General features: G+C 48.0%; 1 protein-coding gene across 1 annotated transcript in view; it reads right to left on the reverse strand.

The window, feature by feature from the left end:
• The window catches only part of RUNX3 (RUNX family transcription factor 3), a 124,321-nt gene that overhangs the window by 67,803 nt on the left and 34,227 nt on the right, over positions 1 to 22,291 (reverse strand). The window contains exon 3 of the mRNA XM_028738825.2: positions 753 to 997. Coding sequence (XP_028594658.2) covers positions 753 to 997 — 245 coding nt within the window. The remainder of the gene's footprint in view (positions 1 to 752; positions 998 to 22,291) is intronic.

Raw genomic sequence — 22,291 nt, forward strand, 5'->3', positions numbered from 1 at the left:
TTGCCCAACACAAGTAACTGTGGTCGTTTACACCGGACCACGTTTACTCGGAAACAAATCCCCCTGTGTTCCATAGAACAGGCTCCCTAGTCAAGTGTGTTTCGGTTTTGCAGCCTTAGGCTGAGGCCTTCACAGTGCAATCCTATCCACCCCTGCTCCGAAGTAAAATGCCATTGAATTCAATGGGGTTAACTGTCAGGTAAGCGAGCAAGAGAATTGCAACCGGACGGTGGGGAGCCTATGAGACCCATGAGCCTGGACTCCCAGCCGAGCCGACTGCGGAGGTATTCGGAGGCATTTACAGCAATGCGATCCTATGCCTGGCTCCACAGAAGTTAGTCTGTCTGCGTTCAATGGCGCTTAGCTCCCAAGAAGCAGAACCGACGCTTTAAAGTGCGGGCTCTGGCGAGGGTTGCGGTTTCATGACTAAAGAGCACTCGGCTCCCAGAATTGGCTGGTCGGGGCACTCTCTGGTTTGGGAGACGCGTCTGTACAGCGCCTTGCGGGGCAGCACGAGGGTGACTTGGCCACGGGGAAAAGTTTCTGCTCCCCCACCCACCCTCCTCCTCCCCCTCCCCTCCTCTCCCGTTGCCCTTTTTTCCGTTAAACCACTAGTTCTCCTGGGCGCTTGGGAAGCTGGCTGGGCAGGAAACATCTGCGCGCCTCTCTCCCACCCGCCCCTCTCCATCTCCACGTCTATCTTCCCTTTCTCTCCCCTCCCCGCCGCCCTCGCTCGCTTTCCCTCGGCTTACCTTGAAGGCCACGGGGAGCGTCTTGTTGCACCTCCAGTGCGAAGGCAGGACGGAGCACAAGAAGTTGGGGCTGTCGGTCCTCACGAGCTCGCCGGGGTGATCGGCCAGGACGTCCACCACGGAGCGCGCCTCCGGCCGGCTGCGACTTCCCGGGGCCGGCGCGTTGAGGGCGCCGCTGTTCTCGCCCATCTTGCCGCAGGGGAAGGCCGTGGAGGGAGGTGTGAAGCGCCTGCTGGTGCTGGGGTCTACGGGAATACGCATCACAACAGCGGGCGTTAGGGGGGCCGGGGCGAGGAGGCCGCAGCAGCCGAGAGGCGAGGGAGGCGCGCGGGGCTGCGGAGCGGGGCGCACGCGGCCAGGTGCCCAAGAGCGCACGGCGGCTGCCCGCTCCCAGCCGCTCGGCCCCCGCGAGCCCACGCTGGGCGCCCCCAGTGCCGACCGACGCCGCTCAGCGGACCAGGCGCAACTTTCGCCAAGGGGCTCCTTCCTGCTGGTCTCGCCTGGCAGGCGGCGAGCGAAGGCGCCCTCTCGGAAGCTTCCCCCAGGGTCGAGAAATCCGATCCGGATGCTGCCTCTGCCGCCGCCGCCGCCGCCCTCCCCTCCCGCGCAAGTCCTCAAGCGCAGCCCGGATCTCGGGGCGCTCCGGCGGGCGGGCGGACGGCAAAGCTAGCCGTGGGCGGCCAGAGGAGCAAGCAGGGAGTCTCTCTCGGCGCAAAAGCAAGCTGGCTCCTCCTGCCCCGCGACTGGAGCGCGCGACTCGGCGTCCAGCTCCCTGTTTGCGGCCTCTTCCCTCCAGTCAAAACAAACTGGGATCAGACAAAATAAACTTCGCGTGGAGCGCCGCAGCGAGGCTTTGCCGAGCGCCCAAAGGCAGCGGAAGGGCCCGCGCTCCCTTGCGCCCCGCTTCGCGCCTGCACTGCCAACTGCGCGCTGGCCAAAGAACCTCAACAGGTTGTTTCCCTTTTCAAGGATCGTTATTCTGCATCCATTTCCTGCTGCGCCTGGCAGTCGCGTGTAACCCTAGATCATCTCCACCCACTGCCTGCTCTTTCCAAACTCCTCTTTGCGCTTCTGAAACCAGTCAAAAAGTGTCAGCGGTTACAGCGGGGTTTTTTACTTTATTTACTCAGAGGCTGGCGCGGGAGGGGGAGGGACGAAGCGTGGTGGAATGGCAGCGAGGACAGCCAATCAGAAAACCGGGGGAAGGCCAAGCCTGAGAAAATGACAGAGGAAGAGGGCGCGGCAGGAAGGAGGCGGGCCCTGGCGAAGCCACGCCGCTCGCATCGCAGCCCCGCCTGCTCTCTTTGCAAAAGAAGAGAACACGTGGGGACTCGGTCTCGGTTTGTTTGGATTTTTCTCCCCAAACTTTATTCGGTCGGAACAAATGTGATTTCTTTTATATTATTTGCAGCCTCAAAGGTGATCTGATTTTCAGACCGAATAAAAAGGAAAACCAAAAGAATTTAAGGCGATGTAATTCAAAGGGTTGGTAGCTAATTTTAGGTAGGCGAGGAATGGGTCAGCCCACCCTAAGCAAGAAAACCAAACCTCCAGAGTTGCTCAAAGTCCTATCGAGACGTCTGGTTGCTGAGAGTGTCCGTTCCAAATAAAGCTGAAATCTTATACACACTAATTTGGGAAGAATCCCGGACGGACTGCATGGGATTTGTCAATAAAGATCGAATTGTGTGCCTTCACCTCAGAGAATTACACCGCGTTTAATATGCAAATAAATGCATATGGTATCGCGGCAACCTCAGTCTAGAACCTGTCAGGCTCTTATTCTGCACTGATCTTCCAAATACAAATTAAATCCAGCTAATTCGATTTAATGCACAGCCTTCAACCTGTTTAACTAAGATGTTAGCCCACTGAGTTAAATTGGGTCTACAATTTAAGTAAGTGCGCCCGAGATTGCATCGTGTGACCATTATGGCTGTAACGTGGTTTATTCTTCTGTTTTCCTCTCCAAGGCTTCAGACCTTCAACCTCACCGCATTGCTCTCTGCAAGCAAGTGCCCCTGCCTTCCACCCACAAGAAGCCGGTGAGTCCTTGACGGGGCGGGGGGGGCGGGGGGGGCGGACTGGAAACCCACGGAGCTGACTCTTAATCTAAAATAAACATCTTTACAAACCGGGGGGCGTGGGGAGGAGCTGAGAGCCTAGTTGCATTTCTCACCCACCTTTAAGGAAATAATAATAATAACTACAAGGCAACCGCATACTGCCAAATCCGATGGAAGGAGGGTCACTTTCGGAGGCTGCTTTCACCCACCCCCGAGCGTGTGATCTCCGCCGGCAGCGGTTTGGGGATGGGAAATGCTGGCCTCGGGTGTTAAGAAATGGAAAATTATCAATATACCACAAGGCAGGAGAGAACATCAGTGTAGTGGGTTTTTCAGTGGCAATCCACAAAGCCCAATTTATAGCCACTTCAGAACCAAAGCCTTTCTAACACGTGTGTGTATGTGTTCATAAGAATCTTGTTAGATCCATGTCGTAGTCCTATGTTCAGTCTCTCATAGGGGCCAGCCAGGAAGCCCACAAGGGCTACAGCCTCTCCCTCCCTCCCGTGCTATATTAACCATGGAGGTTCTCTTTGTGACTGTCCTAGCCAATGGCTGTTGTTGACAGATTTCGGCTCCTCCACGGTTTTGTCTCCTCCCCTTTAGAGCCCTGCAAGCCTGTGGCTTTCACCCCACCTTAGGATAGTGAAGAAGCGAAGAAAGAGAACAGCCACAAGCCTGGCCACTGGTCTCTTTCTAAGTGCCACGCGGTCCATTTCTGATCTGGCTCCCTAGCAATTGCGCCCCGTCGCTGGGGGACTCAACTTGGGATCTTTCTCGAACAAAGGCGTGCTCTAACCACTGAACCGCAGCCCATAGAGAGCCTGCAAACCTCTTCCATAGGCAGCTGCCATCCAGCTCAGTAGCGCCTCTTCTGCTTGGCAGAAGCTCTGGTTCAAAACCGAACTGGAGACCTTTCGCAAGCAAAAAGGATGCGCTTTGGCACTGGGCTTGCAGAGACCTTTTCCCGCAACTTGCCCGCAAAGTCTCTCTATTCGGAAGCTGCCTCATGCAGCTCAGTCGTGCCTATTCGCGACTAGCAGCATCTCTGTCCAGGATTTCAGACGTGGGTCTATGTGGCATGTCTGCAGGCGGTATTTGGAGATGCCTGGCTTGACCCCGGGGCGTTCTGCTTACGAAGCGTGCTCTCCACCACTCAGCTGGGAAAACCGCAGCAGCGGGAGCGACGATAGCGCTAATGAAACACAATTACGCGGCCCTTTGCGCAACGGTAGAACAGTAACATGCCCCGAGGGATATACAGTGAATTTTATTTCTTGACAGAGGAGAAGGCAATAGAAGGGAGGGTATCAAGAGTAACGGGGGGGGGCGGGAATCATATGCACAGCATCCGTTTAGGCGTCATCTTCGTTTTACGGATGAGAATGAAAAAGTTAAGCAGTGTCAGTTGAGCGGTGACCGGTGTTATTGAATCAGGGTACCGCCAACAAGCAACAATTTAAGAGCGAAAGCTCGCTTTTCTTTACACGAGAACATAAGAAGAGCCCTGCTGGATCAGACCAAAGGCCCACCTAGTCTGGCATCTTGTTCTCAGTTTGGCCCTCCACCTCTGAGAAGCGATCGGGCAGAACTTGAGAGCACCAGCGCCCCTCCCCATTTGGGATTCCCTGCACCAACTCTTTCAGCCAACCGTGGCTGGTTAGTTTTTAGCCACAAGGACCTCAGCTTTTCTCCAGACTCTCCCTCTTCCCTTTTCCGGCTCCGCAAGCGAATTGCTGCAAACTCGCCCGTTGATTTATGCTGCGCCAACCGGTTTCTTCCGAGGAATTCGGATCAATGCAATACCTAACTAACCTTAACCTTAACCTTAATCCCTAACACCACCATCATGCTCATTTATTTATTAAACACACAATGCACTATCAACACAGATGCGGAAACGGGCCATCTGAAAGGACCCATGGATATTTTAGTCTCTAAAACCCAGAAGGCTGGGGTCGCTTGCAAATCGAGCCATAATAATTGATTTAACGTATCGATTTCTAAATATTTTCTCTCTTTTAAAAAAAAGACAAGTTGATGCTCAGGATTCCTGTGTAGGGACTGCAGAATAGGGGACAAAAAGAACAGCCAGAGACAAATCCTGGTTTGAAAGTGATTAGACACCGGATCCGGATCCAAAGCACGTATTGGCGGATGAGAACGCTTACTCACTCAAGGATCGGTATGAAAATGAAATGGAACTCCAGGACCGTTCTAAAGGGGGGGGGGGAGGCGGTCTTCATGTGATGTATATCTTGCCATTGGAAGAACGAAGAAAAGAGGACGCGATTAATGTGGGGAAACCTGGGTCTGGCTTTGGTTTTACTTAAACTCGGAGCCAAAATGTATTGGGGAGAATGGTAGTACAAATACTTTCAGGAGTTTGCTGATACGTCATTTGAGTTAATTTGTCCGCTTCGCCCCCGCAGCAGATAGAAAATGAATGGGCCCGATGCAAATAAAGGAATCTCTTTTTAAGACCTTTTCTGGGAGGAGTTAAGTCGGTTCTATAGAAACCAACAGGTCTCAAATTCGAGTAGAGGCGTAGGGTCAGATTGCACGATGGAATAGATGCCACCCCCTGCCTCTTTGCTCCCATGCATGTTTACTCGGAAGTATATCTCAGTGCCATCAAATGAGACTTGTCCCCACTTACGCAGCTTCTATTGAAACAGAAGGGACCTACAATCCGATTCTACCGACCTTTACTTCGAAGTAATCCTCTTGTCATTTCAGTCGGTTTCGCTTTGAATCCAAATAAAAAGGTTTATCAAGGACAGCCTGAAAAGTACTTTACTATGGCTGGATCGTGGCCATCGTCTTTCACCCGATTCCATCCCACCGCTGACTTGGTTTTCTTTTTAAAGCCGTTCACCTTGGTAAACCTCATGACTGAAACAAGTGGAACTTACTCCCGAGTAAACACGCCTAATGGGAAAGTGTTTCTCAGAAGGCAAAACAAAACAGGAAAATTTCCTTTTACAGTTCTGCCGTTTTTTTACAAGACCTATATGGAAATTTTAAGTCGGATCAGCGAGCATTTAGACAGACTCGCGTTATTTGTTTGTGTCACGACGCCATCCTCAGCGTGTTCATCCAGAAATAAATCCCTCGGGCTTCCGCATGGTTGGCGTCTCGGGTCTCAGGTACCTGAAGGCAGCCTCACCCAACGCAGTGGGATTTACGGAGCGGCTGGGGCGAGGCAGGACCCCCGGGTCTTACTCCATGCCCGTTTGAGCTTCCTTGCTTTTTAAGGATTTGAGGAAAGGCACTTTCAGTGCATTTTATTATTGTTGTTGTTGTTGTTTAGTCGTTTAGTCGTGTCCGACTCTTCGTGACCCCATGGACCAGAGCACGCCAGGCACCTCTGTCCTCCACTACCTCCCGCAGTTTGGTCAAACTCATGCTGGTAACCTCAAAAACACTATCCAACCATCTCGTCCTCTGTCTCCCCCTTCTCCTTGTGCCCTCCATCTTTCCCAGCATCAGTGTCTTCTCCAGGGAGTCTTCTCTTCTCATGAGGTGGCCAAAGTACTGGAGCCTCAGCTTCACGATCTGTCCTTCCAGTGAGCACTCAGGGCTGATTTCCTTAAGAATGGATGCGTTTGATCTTCTTGCCGTCCATGGGACTCTCAAGAGTCTTCTCCAGCACCATAATTCAAAAGCATCAATTCTTCGGCGATCAGCCTTCTTTATGGCTTTATTATACCTTGTGCATAAAAAAAATCTAATATGAAATGAATCCGCGGAGAGAGAGACAGGTCGTGTATTTTATGACACACAGCGCGCGCACATTTATAGTTTTAAAATACTCGATTGTGCATTAGTTGGAGGCCTTTTAAAGAAGGCGCCTGATTCAGCTGAGAAATCAGCATGTTTTTATTCGTGCATTTTAAAAAGTCAATGGATTCAAGTTTAATATCCAGCCTTTCCCACCGCAAGGGATGCATCAGAGTTGAAAGCCGCAGCCCAATATAGATACACTACCCTGGGAAGCACTGAAATCCGTTAGGATTTACTTCCGAGTAAATATGAATACAGGGATCGGTTTGCGAAAGTGCTGGCAGCTGACTGGAATTGCGCCTGAAAGGCATGGCGCTGACCCGCGTTCAGGAGCGTTTGGGCCACGCGTGTTTATTCGGCGGTGTAAACCCGACAGACTTCAGTAGGCTTACTCCCTAAAGAGGTCTGAGGAGAGAAGCAGCCCGATCCTAATATGGTTACTCAGAAGTAGTTTGGGTTGTGGCTTGCGCCTAAGTGCAGGGCTATATTTTATCAAGAAATAATAGAGGCTTGGGAGAAAGTCCCACACTTATTTGGAAACCCATTTATGTCTGTGGGGCTTCCTTGCCAGTAAGCGTGCTTAGGATCCAGCTGTGCACTGGGTGGGAGAAGGAGCCTAAAACCAGCCCGTTCTCGGAAAAAGATCCTGGAAATGTTTAAGGGATATTAGGAGGCGAAAATCCAAAACAGCAACAGCGAAAAAGAAACCCCCTCTTCTCTCCTGGTTCCTAAGTTTGACTCTTGAGCGGTTCTCCGGCTTGGACTGTAAATCCTTCCCTTTTTAGGTGAAAAGCTCGAGGTTTGTGTTTGGAATCTCTTGGCTACTTCTGCCGAGGTTACTGCTTTCTTTGTTTCAGAGATTTGACCGTTTCCACCGCGACTGAATATGTTTAAAAGGCAAAACTAACTGGAGAGCTTTTTCTCTCTTTCTCCAGGCAATGAATGAACATCCAGCGAAGGAATCGACTGTAAGCGATCCACAGACTCTGCTCAGGAATTCTGTGTGTTTGTGTATTTACTTGTCTCCTTGGAGGGGAAACAAACAAACCCCAACCTTTGCTTTAAAAATGGCTCAAGTTGCTTTTATAATTGGGGATTTAAAACCAGGAGGTATTATCTGCAGTAGCTGCTACGTGTGAGATGTGCCCCCCACCACCCCAAACTTGGACGTTTCAGAATCGACACCACAAGCGTCCAGACTGGTTCAAGGCACTGACTTTGGATCATTCAGAAAGTGTGGCATCCCGAGAGCCAGGATGCACAGCGACGAGAGTGCTGGATTAGGACCGGGGAGACCCAGGTGCTCAAATCCCCATGCGCCACGAAGCTCACTCTGTGACCTCAAGCCAGTCATTCTCTCCCAGCCTAACCGATCTCAGAGGGTTGTTCTGAGGCGCTGATGAAGGGCAGTGGTTGGTGGGCTGGTGCCCATTGGGTATGAGAGGGAAGACAGGGAACCCCAACAGCAGATGGAGCCAGAGCCAACAAAAACAAATCCTAGCTTGGTCCTCATCTGCTTCCCTGCTGAGTTCTACAAGGGCAGAAGTGTGACTAAGGAGGGGGCAGAAGATGGCAGCTTATAGGAGGGGAAACAGGAGGATGGGGGCTGAGTGAGATTGGTGGGGCAGTGCCTCATTTGCCCTGGGACCAGCCTCCACTGATGTAGGCTAGACTCTAAGCAATAATAACAAAATGAACCACTCTGATCACACTAGTAGAATTATCCTTTCCACTGAGCAGGCATGTTTAGATTCTTCATTAAGTATGGGTGGGTGGGTGTGGACTAAATGATGCAGAAGATCCCTTTCCTGCTCTAAAATTCTATGATTCTACTCCAGAAACATAATAGGTGTGTTCCACTAAGGGTGTAAAACACAAACTCTACATGTAAACCTTTTCTATTGTAAGAATGGAGTGTGCCTCTTATTTTAATCTTAATTACAAAAAAAAATGTTGTTAAGCTGTCAGAAGTTTGGGCAGAAGGGCACATTTATCCAGACGCTGTAGGGTTAATAAATATAATATTATCCGCCAGAAATCAATCCTATGCGATGTTTTAGTTTTTGGCCACTAGTAGGCGCTTTAGCCACATCTTTCCAGGCTGATGTTTCTCCTTCAAGCTGTTAGCTACTACAACAATCCCATGGGTATTCAAATCAAAACCTGACTGCCAGTGGAGGTTTTCAGAACCCACAGCCAGTTTACCTCCCACCAAGTATACAGTGAAAAAGCATTAAGCTGGCACCCACACAGGCCCCTCTTCCCCCTAATGCTTTTCTACTGGATTTTCCAAAGTTACAAAAAAGACTTTGTCTGGTCTTTCCAGATCAGAGGGAGTGTAGCACAGTGGCGGAGAGGCTGAGCTGTAAATTGGGGATGTCTCCAGCTCAAAACTCGCCTCTCCCATAAACTGGCTAAGTGGCTTCAACCTGACATCTGTAATACGGGGATAACAACACTGAACTGCCTTACAGGATTATTGTAAAGAAAATGTATGCCAAATCTTTTCATCAGGCTAAAATATCACACACACACACACACACACACACACACTTATTATTCCTGTTCAATTTCTGCAATTGCTGGTTGTTTTTTTAAAGTACCTTGAAATCGTCCACTCGCTTAGTTCATCAGTGGAGCTGGAAAGGTCAGGTTCTCAAATAGTTTCCTTTGCACCATATTCTTAATCTCTGACTCTGCCCAATTTAGGAACAGAGTCACTGGATTTTTACCAAAGTGTCAGCCCTCCACTTTAGAGAAAAGTGCAGCTAAAATATGGGGAAACTGCTGTCAGATCTAATTTATTTTCCAACGAATAAAGCTCAGCATAATTGGCACAAATTTGAAATATATCTGGCTACGATCTCCTAATCTTTTTATTGAATGAAACAATTAAGTTCCATTCATGGGCCAACTGGTAACTTTGGGTGTTTTGCTTTTTTCACTGCCAGTCTGTGTCAGGTTTCTCCCTGATTCTAAGGGTCAAAGTAGGTGCAAAGCTGGAGATGTGTGATCATACCTCTGCGGTGGGGGGCAATTCAGACTGGAACCACAGTGCAGGTGTCTAAACCTTTCCCCCTGGTGCCGCTGCCCCAGGAAAGGTTAGAACATTTGGGACTTTTCAGATTAGAAAAAAAGGTGACTAAGGAAGGGACGTGATAGAAGACCATAAAATGATGTGTGGGAAAAGTGGATGGGCGGAAGTTTTTCTCTCTCCCTCATAACATAGGGACATGCAATGAAGGTGAGTGCTTCTTCACACAAAACACAGTTAAATTGTGGGATTCATTTCCACAAAACGCAGTGGTTAAAATAGGACTGGGCCAAATTCACAGAGGATATTGCTACCCTGGTGTGCGGTGAAATTTTGTGGAGGGGAACAGTTAGGGTCAGAGGTGCCAACTTGTAAAGGTAATGGGGGGGTGGGGGGTGAATTGTGTGAGCATCGCACTTCTCTCCCTAAGCCAGGCAGAAGCTTGCCAGGCTTTGCAAAGGAGGCGCCAGGCTTTACCTGGAGCGTTTAGAGCAGCGGTTCTCAACCTGTGGGTTCCCAGATGTTGTTCCACTACAACTCCCATCATCCCTGAGCTCTGGCCTTGCTAGCTAGGGATGATGGGAGTTGTAGTCCAACAACATCTGGGGACCCACAGGTTGACAAAGGCTGGTTTAGAGGAATAGCCTAGTCCCCCTTGTCCACTGACTGCCTGCTGCCACTGTATGGCTCTCAAAGGCTACTCACCTTGATGTTCCACCTCCACTGTCAGGGGTCGTGTGTGCCTCTGAATGTGAGTTGCTAGGAAGAACATGTGGGGAGAGTGCTGTTGCACTCAGGTTCTGCTTGTGGGCTTTCCAGAGGCATCTGGCTGGCATCTGTAAGAACAGGATGCTGGACTAGACGGGCTACTGATCCAGCAGGCTCTTCTTCTGCTCTTAAGTCACATGCTTCCTCGAGAGCTATTAGCTCTGTGGGAGAAAAATGTCTTCCTCTCCTTGACAAACCGCAGCCGGTGAACTGATGCAGCGTAAAAGGATGGCTCCCCTCCCTCCACACCTTGCTCAAACCCCTTCCTCAACAACTGCTTTCAACATCATTTTGTTAAAAGAGACATCTTATCTTTTAACAACATGCCTGCTGTATTTCTTCATTTCACTAAGCCTTCCCAGACACATAGATAAGCTATGAATACGCTCTTCTCAAAGTTTTGCTGATTTTATCTGTGTTTCGTCCATAATTATTTTATGCATATTTGTTTTTGTGTTGTTTTTAACAAAATGAAGATATTATCTGTTTTCTGGGTAATTTTATGGGCTTATAGTCAAGATAGCACTAAGTAATGCTTTCTGTCATCATAAGGATTTCTGCTTGTACAATGGAACTCCCCCACCCCTGTGCACCCCCTAAATCTGTTCTGGGTTTTTTCCCAGCCCTCCAGAGCAGATTTGGGGAGGATGTGGGGTGGATGTGGGGTCCTTGCGGGGAGGGGAGAAATGGGGGAGTTCAGTTGTGCAAGTGGAAATCCTTGAGCTGACTGAACTCATTAGCTAGATACCGCGCATTATGTACACCCCTGAGAGATTTTTCTGATTAAGAAGTTAATCAGTGTTTCTGTATCCAAGAGCTTGGAGATACATTGACACATTTCAGGCAGTACTGACACTTTGGTCTAATTGCCCCACACAGGAGTGTGTCTCTCAATACAAATGGCATATTGGGAGTGTTAGCTGGGACTGCAGCAGAGGAAGAAACGGTTCAACCAAGAGAGTGAGGCCCTAAGCTATAGCTTGTTTAGCTTATACAGTGGTATCTCAGGTTACATACGCTTCAGGTTACAGACTCCAATAACCCAGAAATAGTGCTTCAGGTTAAGAACTTTGCTTCAGGATGAGAACAGAAATTGGGCTCTGGTGGCGCGGCGGCAACAGGAGGCCCCCATTAGCTAAGGTGGTGCTTCAGCTTAAGAACAGTTTCAGGTTAAGAACGGACCTCCAGAACGAGTTAAGTACATAACCCAAGGTACCACTGTACGTAGGTCCGGCCCTGGCCTTGCCCTGCATGCAAAATGACTACCCAGAGAGCAGCAGTTGATGGGAAGAGTGGCAAGCAGGCACACCAGCACCTGGGTCACCACTGGTATTCTGGGGCTAATGCTGGTCACTGAGGTATCCTTTCTTCCTATTTTTAAAAATATTTCACAGTCAGGAGGCAGGCGGGCAGCCATGCATGTACCTGGTCACAGATCCCCATTTTATTTATTTATACTTTACACATTGTCCTTCTCTACAACAAAATGGTGCTTATGTATTTAGCATATGGGCAGCAACAGTAATTTCTGTTTTATTGCTATCATCATGATGGTACTATGAGTTAACTTGAATTTTTAAAATGCAAAAATGCATATGCTTGGAGAGTCCCCACTCCCAGGGTGGGCAGATACTGGTTTGCTGCTGTTGTTATGCTATTTTTGCTCCAAACTATCAGGAATTCATGCATGCGGGTGGCGCTGTGGGTTAAACCACAGAGCCTAGGACTTGCCGATTAGAAGGTCAGTGGTTCGAATCCCTGTGACAGGGTGAGCTCCCATTGTTCAGTCCCTGCTCCTGCCAACCTAGCAGTTCGAAAGCACATCAAAGTGCAAGTAGATAAATAGGTACCGCTCCAGCGGGAAGGTAAACGGTGTTTCCATGCGCTGCTCTAGTTTGCCAGAAGCGGCTTTGTCATGCTGGCCACATGAGCCGGAAGCTGTACGCCGGCTCCCTTGGCCAATAAAGCGAGATGAGCGCTGCAACCCCAGAGTCGGCCACGACTGGACCTAATGGTCAGGGGTCCCTTTACCTTATCAGGAATTTAAAAGCAGAATGTAAAGCAGGAATTGTAAGACTTTCTGGAACAGTAGGCACATTTTGAATTCTGAGAGTATGCTGTGGGTGCCAGTTACAAAATGGCTGTCATTGGGGGGTGGGGGCACGGGAAAACATAACATGGATGCTGTGGAGGGCATGACATAACACAAAATTTGAGAGAGTATAGTTATGGTGAAGTCCCCGTCCTCCTCATAATTGTACTTCCACACTAGAGAAGGCTTAATCTGCCACACAGCTATTAAAGGCACAGGAACCCTGTCCCCCCAGACCCAGTGCCAACCCTATGCCATACAACTATGTACCCATTGACCTGGGAGTAATCCCCATTAAACACAGAGACTTACTTCTGAGTAGACATGCATGCCAGTGTACTACAGATTATTTAGTGAATTCTTAATGAGTCCCTGGTCTTTAGCTCCTGCACAGCTATTAACATCCTGTCTAGTTTGGTCCCTAAAAGTGCTGAATTTTGGGCTGGATTTTGCCCCAAATTACTTTTTTTTTGTAAACCCCTCCCCCACTCCACCTTGAGGGCCTGTTTTTTGGTCTATAGAGACAGGATATAAATTCTTAAAATTAATGTCTGCATTTAGGTAATAAAACACTCCAGTGTTTGCAAACAATGCTCCCTGAAGTTGAGCCTGGAAGGTAGTTAACCAGCCATTGTAATTTACAACCTCTCTCAGTCTGTAGAGGCAGAGTGATTCTGATTTGAGTGCTCAGTTCAGTCCCACCCTTAAATGCACACCTTTGAGCTACAGGCAGGGAACTCTCAAAACTCTCCACCCTATTTTTGGCAAGAGAAAGCGAGGATACCATTTCACACAAGTTTCTCCATGAGGCAGAGAAATTATCCAACATTTTTAAAGGGCTGGGGGCTCACCAATACCAGTGGCAATAGCACCATTTATCCCCACACCCCAGGGGCTGGGGACCCCAGCAATCCTAGGCAGAATGGCCAATGGTCAGTCAGGGGTGCTGGGAGTTGGAATCCAGTTAACATCTGGAAAGCCACAGATTCTCCACCTGTGTCCTAAAGCTATTTTTCCTTCTCAATCCATTGCAAGTTGCAACAGCAGCAGCTGCGCTGCGAAGCCGGCCACCTTTTTGCACCCCCCACAATGCCCTGGTTCTAGCATCCTTCTGATCCAAAAACTATGGCCCTCCAGATGTTGCTGGTCTGTAACTCCCATCATCCTTGACCATTGGTGCTGCTGTTTGGGGCTGATGTGAGCTGGACACAAATTGGGCAGTCACAGACTCTGCAGTATTGGGCAGTGGATATAGAGAAATGGTAGCTGGATTCAAAAATAGTGGAGAATATTCAGAGAAAAGTCTCCCGAGTGACCTTTTTTCATAGGGGCGAGAGAAAAGATCTCAGAGATTTTATCACAAAAACGTCTTCTATGACATTTCTGTCTGGGAGTGGGCTGGGGAACTACCTGTCTGACCCAGGCTTTGCAATCCACCTCAGACTTCCTCCAGTATTCAAAGCCTGAGTTTTGTCAATGAAAGGTCTTCACGCTCCTTTAATTCTCAGGCAATTTCCGAAACTGTTGCAAGGCAGTCAACATGTCCAAGATCAGTGTGGATAGATTAGGCCCTTGATTATGATAAATATGTGTAGTTAAAAATAAGTAAACGAGGGGTGGGTGTGTCTTTCACTGAACTGAAAAATACAGGCTTGGGAAATTAGTTTGTTCCTCTCGAGAGGGTTTCCTCCACCCTCTCACACACAATGTTAATAATAATAATAATAATAATAATAATAATAATAATAATAATAATAATATATGCACTACACAGAGAGAGATGCATTTCATACCACTTTAACTGTTTTGGGTCTTCTCCCCACAACACATACACACCCCCCAAAAATTCGAGAGATTATAATTTGCTGCAATGTGGACAATTCTGTACTGGAGATTCCAACTCCAGAAGCCCACTTAGAGAAAGGGACAGAGAAAATTCCAGGAAGGCTGAAAGGCTGGCCAAAGCAAAAGAACAGAGTGCAACAGTATTTGCTGTAATTATGTTTTAAAACATGAACACAGAAAACTGTTAGGCCCCATCTGCACTTTTCATTTACAGTAGTATTATATCATGTTGAACAGTTTTGGTGTTCTCCAAAGGTTCTTGGGAACTAGTTTGTTAAAGTTCTTGAGAGTTGTTAGGAGACCCCTATTCTCCTCACAGAGCTATAGTTCTCAGAGTGGTTCAACTATCAATTCCTCTTCTCAGGGAATTTTGAGAACTGAATATCTGGGGGTGGGAATAGGGGTCTGAGCTGTAGCTGTTCAACAGTGGAATGGACTCACTCAGAAGGTGGCAGACTCTCCTTCCTTGGAGGTTTTTAAGCAGAGGTTGATGGCCATCTGTCATGGATGCTTTAGTTAAGATTCCTGCATTGCAGGGGGTTGGACTAGATGACCCCTGGGGTCCCTTCCAATGCTACAATTCAATGATTCCATGAACTCTCAGAGCCATTATTTCCCCTCCCTCTGCAGACCAATTTTAACAATGACCTGATGTTAATAATGCCAAGTGACTCTTCTTTCGTTGTGTGGTTTGAAATATAATTGTGCAGGTGTAAAGGCCTGACAATGGGACGCGGGTGGCACTGTGGGTAAAACCTCAGTGCCTAGGACTTGCTGATCGTAAGGTCGGCGGTTCGAATCCCCACAGCGGGGTGAGCTTCTGTCATTCGGTCCCAGCTCCTGCCCACCTAGCAGTTCGAAAGCACCCCTAAGTGCAAGTAGATAAATAGGTACCGCTTTATAGCGGGAAGGTAAACAGCGTTTCCGTGTGCTGCGCTGGTGCAGGCTCGCCAGAGCAGCTTCGTTACGCTGGCCACGACCCGGAAGTGTCTTTGGACAGCGCTGGCTCCTGGCCTCTTAAGCGAGATGAGCACGTAACCCCAGAGTCGGTCACGACTGGCCCGTACGGGCAGGGGTACCTTTACCTTTACCTTTAAAGCCCTGACAACCAGCTGGCTGTCCAGGCTTAAAAGTACAACACAAGGTGCAATGCAAGTCATCAGTTAGAGGCTTCCAATATGAAAAATGTGGGTTCAAAATAAGTGCAAAATAGCAAGGAGGAAGCCTTTGCTGGGTAGAAAAGAAAAAGCAAAGAAAAAAGTAAGGGCATACCACTTTGAGGGTTTTTTTTACCATTAAATGTTTTATAAAATGTATAAATAAAAATATAAATAAAAACTGGAGCCCCCAGAGGAAAGGCCTCCCCCACCCCTGCCTGAAGATACACAGAGAAACAAACTGCTGGTATGTGGCTAGGAACTACAAACCTCAATCCTAGGACATGATGTAAACCAGATAAGTATATGGAGCACAAGTAAAGGGGCCTGCTCTGTTTTTAACATGTTGAGATCAGTCAGGCACCACCAGGTGGCATCCTCAGGTAGCTGCCATCCACTCCCCCCTGCCTTTTCCTGTGACTCAAGGCACCGTGGGCAATTCTGAAGATGGATGCCTGGCAGTCATAAGCACATAAGGTGAGTCCTGCTGAATCAAGCCAAAAGCCACCTAGTCCAGTATCCTGGCCCGCAGTGGCCAATCGGATGTTTGTGGGAAGCCTGCAAGTAGGACCGAGTGCAACAGCCACCTGTGGCTGCCAAGGGCCTTCCGCACCCTAGCTTAACTGCATATTCTGGCAACTTCTGTTTCAGTGTATCTGAAGAAGTGTGCATGCACACGAAAGCTCATACCAAGAACTAACTTAGTTGGTCTTTAAGGTGCTACTGGAAGGAATTTTTTTGTTTTGACTATGGCAGACCAACACGGCTACCTATCTGTAACTGCATATTCAGGTTAGAGAAGGGAATGCCGATTGTCTGAAACCCTGGAGACCCACTGCCAGTCAGTGTAGACAGTACTGAGCTAGATAGACCAAGACTCACTATAATATAGCTTCCTAATGTTCCTATTATGCTGAGAAAGTGACTCAGGCTGTGAAGATGACCATGGGCCAGGAGTAATGCACAAAAGTAGAAGAGTTTCATAGGGCAAGTATGGCATTATTAAAGAAAATTTAAAAAGCCTGCTGGATCAGGAAATTGCCCATCCAGTCTAGAATTCTGTTCTCACAGTGGCCATCCAGATGTCTATGGGAAGCCAGGCTGCAGGACCTGTGTGCCCCAGCACACTCTCCTCCTGCAGTTTCCAGAAGTTGGTTTTCAGAAGCTTACTGCCACCCACAGTGGATGTTGAATATATCCACCAGGGTTAGCAATAATTGATTGCAGGATCTGCAACAAAGGATGCAACTAGAACATCTCTAGCAGATGACTGTCCAGTCTCTGCTAAAACACATCAAGTGAAAAAGAAGAGCCCACTGTCTCCCAAGGCAGCCTGTTCCAGTACTAAGCAATCCTTGCCATTTAAGCCCAAATCTACTTCCCTGCAATTCCCATGCATTGGTTCCATCATTGCCCTCAGAGGATAAATCTGCTCCAGCCTCCGAGTGGTAGCTCTTCAGATACTTGAATTTTGCTATCATGTCTTCTCCTTCTCTTCTCTAGGCTAAACACCCCAAGCTCTTTCAGCTGGTAGTGGCACAGCTGTGGAGCCATCCCTCCTTACAGTGGTGTCGATATGCCTTCCTGCGCTGGGCTGGGACAGGGTTGTGTGGGTACACTGGCAGGAGCCTTGGATAGGCTCTGCCAGTGTCTGTGTGCAGACCCCACCTTGTCACCACCTGCCCCAGCCCATCCCCATCCAGGGAAGTTGTGGTGACACTGATGTCAGGAGGTTGGCTACCTCCTCTGCCCAGAGGATCTGGTCCATTAGGGGAAATGGGGCAGTGCCCCACAAATCTCAGTCTGCCCCAAGTCAGACCTCTCCTCCCTTCCTTCTTTCTCACAACAAATGACTCTGGTTGTCAGCTTCCTTGTTATGTACTGAGTTAATAGGGTCCAGAATGCAGCAGTCTGATTGGTCCATAGGAGCCACCCAATCCAGCTCCAGGTGGAAGTGAATCCGCAACCTGATTGGCCTACAGGTGAACCCCGGAATTAGCCAATCACGTGGGGGCCATTGTGTAAATAATGTATATAAAGCAGACATTCTGAGGGAACTTCCATTCCTCCTCACCACTATGAGCTGAATAAAGAGCATGAAATCCACTCTCGATTCAAAGTATACAGTGGTACCTTGGGTTAAGTACTTAATTCGTTCCGGAGGTCCGTTCTTAACCTGAAACTGTTCTTAACCTGAAGCACCACTTTAGCTAATGGGGCCTCCTCCTGCCACCGCGCCACCTGAGCACGATTTCTGTTCTCATCCTGAAGCAAAGTTCTTAACCTGAGGTAATATTTATGGGTTAGTGGAGTGTTTAACCTGAAGCATATGTAACCTGAGGTACCACTGTATTTCATTCCTCCTCCTCCATACTCTCAGCATTGTCCTTGTAGAATTCAGCAGCAATGAGGATGGATAGAAACTGAAGTGATTTGGCTCTGGTCGTCATTGGCTCTGACTGCACCTACTGTTGGTCTCCCTGCATTCTGCCCTACCAGTTGCAAGCGGCATCAGCCATCACTGGTACTGCCCCCACCACCACACCAGTAGCTGCAACTGTATTTCCTCACAGGGCTTCCACAGTTCCTGTCATTTGAACCTGGCCTTCCCAGTGTAAGTCTGACTCTCTCATCCACAACACTGCACTGGATCCATCCAACTGGAGCTTAACGTTCTGAAGCGTGTGTGGCAGTGCCCTCAACTCCCCCCTCCCAAACTATCTGCACCAATTTGACAGCAAAGTGCATTGTTCCCTTCCCACCCCCTCCCAACTCGCCAAAGTTGTGCCCCCCTTGGCTTGTACAATCCTGCCCCTTTCCTGAGACTCGCTGCCTTCAATCCAGCACAAAGGCCTGACTGTTCTTTGAATATTTATGACTCGTTTTTATCTCATGCCATGCATACAAAACATACTTGATTCCTTTCCGAAGTTCTACCCACCCCCCTTCTTCTTCCCCTAGTGCAAAGTCTTAAAAACATGTGGTTTTTATTGCAGGCAGGAATGAATAACAGCATTCCTCCAATTGCCACATCAAATGGAACAGTAATATCCATCCGCATCGGGGCAAAAGCTGCCTTGTTTCCTATTTGCAATCGAATCCTGAACTTAATTAAGGAGCACAAGGAGAGAGAAAGAGACACAAGGACATGATAGGCACAAGGATCTCTCGTGTGTGTGTGTGTGTGTGTGTGTGTGTGTGTGTGTGTGTATCTGAATGGATAGATAGCTTTTTACCTTTCCCATTCTCCAGCTTGCCTTTCTTCCAGGGCATTTGAGGTGGCACATACGGGTTCTATCCCCTCTCATTTTATCCTCACAACAACCCTGTGAGATAGCTTGGTCTCGGTGATGAATCCATTAGGTGCTCACTTACATGTTGCTAAAAGGAGGACACCACTTTGTCCAAAATGTGCTTATGCTGATTTAAATTGATAGGTGCAAATGTAGAAATAAAGGGTTGCATACAAAGAGTAGGCCTATTGAAATTAATGGGCATGACTAACTTTGGTCCATTAATTGCAATGGGCCTACTCTGAGTAGAACTTAGCTGGCAACAACCCAATGATGACACTTTAGATAGAAATGCAATCCATCTCGCTACAGTGAGGAAACTGCCTGCCTGCTCAATCTTCTCTCTGGCTGCTCAGTACAGATGGACAAGTACACCAGGGTCTCAGCTGCTCTTTGTTCCTAGGGCCCCTCCATATGTCCTTTATATTGTGCTTTCATGACAATTTGTGCTCATCCTGGAGGTCGCATGTAATTCTGCTTCTAATACTGTTTGTGACTCTTAAAGTTTCAGGGTGGTCACAGTGCTTCATTTCCGATCAGTGCATATCCCTTAACTTGCTGCTGAAATTCTGTATCTTTCTTTAACCCAAATGTTGCTTTATTTTTGTCCCAGTTTTGTTGCACTATAGATCCTCCAAACAGCAACTATGTAGCAGCACTGGGGCAGCATCACAGAACAAACTAAAGCAGAATAAACCCACAGCTAGCGCACTCTTGTTGTGCCCAGAACATATTGCAGAATACACCCACAATAAAAAGCAGTCTAGAGGAGCCCTGAGAATTATTTGCCTTTAAATAAGATTTGGACCAGACAGCCCTTCAAACAGAGGACTATCACCTGTAATGGAGGACATATGGCTATCGCATTAGACCCAAGTCACCTAGCAACCATCTGAACTGGACACTGTACTACTGGTTCCCTTGCTTGCAGCTTTCAGTAATGATGAGAATTAGTTCCTGGTGGTTTTCATATCAACTAGCAAAACTCCACCAACCTCAGGAGAAGAGGGGATCTAGGAAAAACCCATATTTGGTGTGGGCAACTTCAGACCCAGGGGCCAAAGGCATCCCTCCAGACTTCTCTATCTGTAATGTGTCAGCACATTTTAGATATAGATCCTGGTATAAGAGCCAACTCCTAGGAGTTGAGAAGGCTTCAGCCCCACAATAAAATATTTGAGGGGGCTGGGGCCCCCCAAAGTTGATGAGCATTGCCCTTCAAATGGTGTGTGTGTGCACAAAGCCTTATGATCTATTATGTGGGGTGGTGCTTACTCCCTCCCCCCATATTTTATTCAAATTGGCACCCCGGAAAGTAAGATGGTTTAAAGACATGAGTTACTAAAGAAAGAGGGAATGTAGCGTGTGTGATACACAATTAGTTCTTCAGGGTCTTCAACAGCCCTTGGACTCTACAATGGTACCTCGGGTTAAGTACTTAATTCGTTCTGGAGGTCCGTACTTAACCTGAAACTGTTCTTAACCTGAAGCACCACTTTAGGTAATGGGGCCTCCCGCTGCTGCCGCACCACCGGAGCCTGATTTCTGTTCTCATCCTGAAGCAAAGTTCTTAACCTGAAGCACTATTTCTGGGTTAGCAGAGTCTGTAACCTGAAGCGTATGTAACCTGAGGTACCATTGCACTCAGACAATGCCCCTCCCCAGATCTCACCCTCCCATACTGCCCCAGCTCTGCAACTGCCTCCAAAGATTTTGCTTGGCTGGAATGTGTCACTGTACTGTGAAAATACCTTTTGCTTCCCAAGAGGGAGGGTGGAGGATGGTGTGGTCCACCAAATCTTTTGTACACATTGCCTGGCCGGAGAATCTGATTGCAAAATGTGGAGAGAAGTGTGGATTTTGAAGGACGGAGGTTTGCTGAATGCACTGCCTGGAAAGTGCCGGTTGGGCAGCTTTGCTGATAAACGCAAACAGAACCAAATGTCTCCCCCATCCCTGCATGGAGGCTAGATTATATCTAGTCTTTACTGAACATTCATTCTAGTATATTTGGTAGGGTGGTTATATGGCAAGGAGCATTGTTCCTGCATTCATCCTGATTTGCTGGATATGCCGACTTCATTCCATTAAGCATTCATTCACCCCACCTTTTCAGTGCATTTCCACATCACCTCCCTAACTGGAAAAAGTCCATTCCTTTTCTAAAGAGTGGGTTTGTTTCATCAGGGTGACTGAGCACTTTTTAGCCACTTGAACTGTGCAAACCTAAAGTTCTGGTATACCCTTGAAACCCTCCTGCAAATCTGGAAGCTTCCAATGTTCACTTCTCCCTACAGTTCTATTGTAATCATACTCTCCATTCTTGCAGAACAGATCCAAGGAGGAAACACACCCACCCACCCACCCACCCTCAGATACATGACCTTGGCTCAGACATTTGCTCCTGAGAATTTAGGCACAGGAATTTGTGATGAATTTTTAATCAAACACTTCCTCTAGGTCTAGGTCACCCGCTTTGCTTTCTTGCAGCACAAGCGAATGGGTTCTCCTGATGAAATACCAGCTGAACCGATTAAGTTCTTTTTTAAAAAACACACAAACAAACTGGTAAGGTTATTGTAGATGAAGTCATCCTAGAGAACAACCATTCAAAGGAGGCGCTGACCTCACCAGCAGTTCCTTTTCCATCATCATCATGGCAGGGCTGGCCCTTGACTCTAATCCTTATTCTCAATTAACCTTGTGTCAGTGGGACAGGAGGCTGCCAGCAGGGGAACGGAAGCCATCCTGCTGAGAGACTAAATTCAGTGTTGCTTTCCACTCTGCTAGTCCTGACCAACAGAAGTGGCTCCATTAGGGCTGTTGTGGCATTGCCCCAACAACCTTGGCCTGCCCTCAGTCAGCCCACACCTGCCTGCCTTTTTATGTACATCCAGTCTGGGGGGTGGGGGCACTGCCTACCACCTTCCATCTCCTTAGTCTCAGTGTCACCCCTGCAGGGAGGAGGACGGGGGCAACCTCTGCTGTGCCCTGGCGCCAATGAAACAATATTATTATTATTATTTGCAGGGGGAGTCTATGGGTTGGAATACTTTGGGTTCTTTTAATGGAGAAAAAACGTTTTTTGGATAATGAATAGTTGATTCTGTGGGAAAGGTAAACTACATGCGACTGAAAGCAAGTTTCCCCCACATTCTAAACTGGTTGTGTGTGTGTGTGTGTGTGTGTGTGTGTGTGTTTGGCAATGGACGTGTAGGTGTAAACAATACATGAATTCAAAAACGTATGATGTGGTATGGAGCCAATCTTGTTTAAAAATCAAACTTGGATCCTCTTAGGTGGAAGCTCTTTCCTTGTCCATAGATGTTCAGATAATAGTTTATTTGTTTTTTTTATTTAGAGAGGTGGCAGCACTGGCTCTCCACACACGCACAGTATAATGGCATATGTTCTCAAATAAGTGCTGTACAAGTTGTATTGTGATGAAATCAGCCAGTTGTAAAAAACTCTAGCCCTACCAAGTCAAAAGTTAGCAGT

This window comes from Podarcis muralis, chromosome 7 (genome assembly GCF_964188315.1).
Source record: "Podarcis muralis chromosome 7, rPodMur119.hap1.1, whole genome shotgun sequence".
Lineage (NCBI taxonomy): Eukaryota > Metazoa > Chordata > Lepidosauria > Squamata > Lacertidae > Podarcis > Podarcis muralis.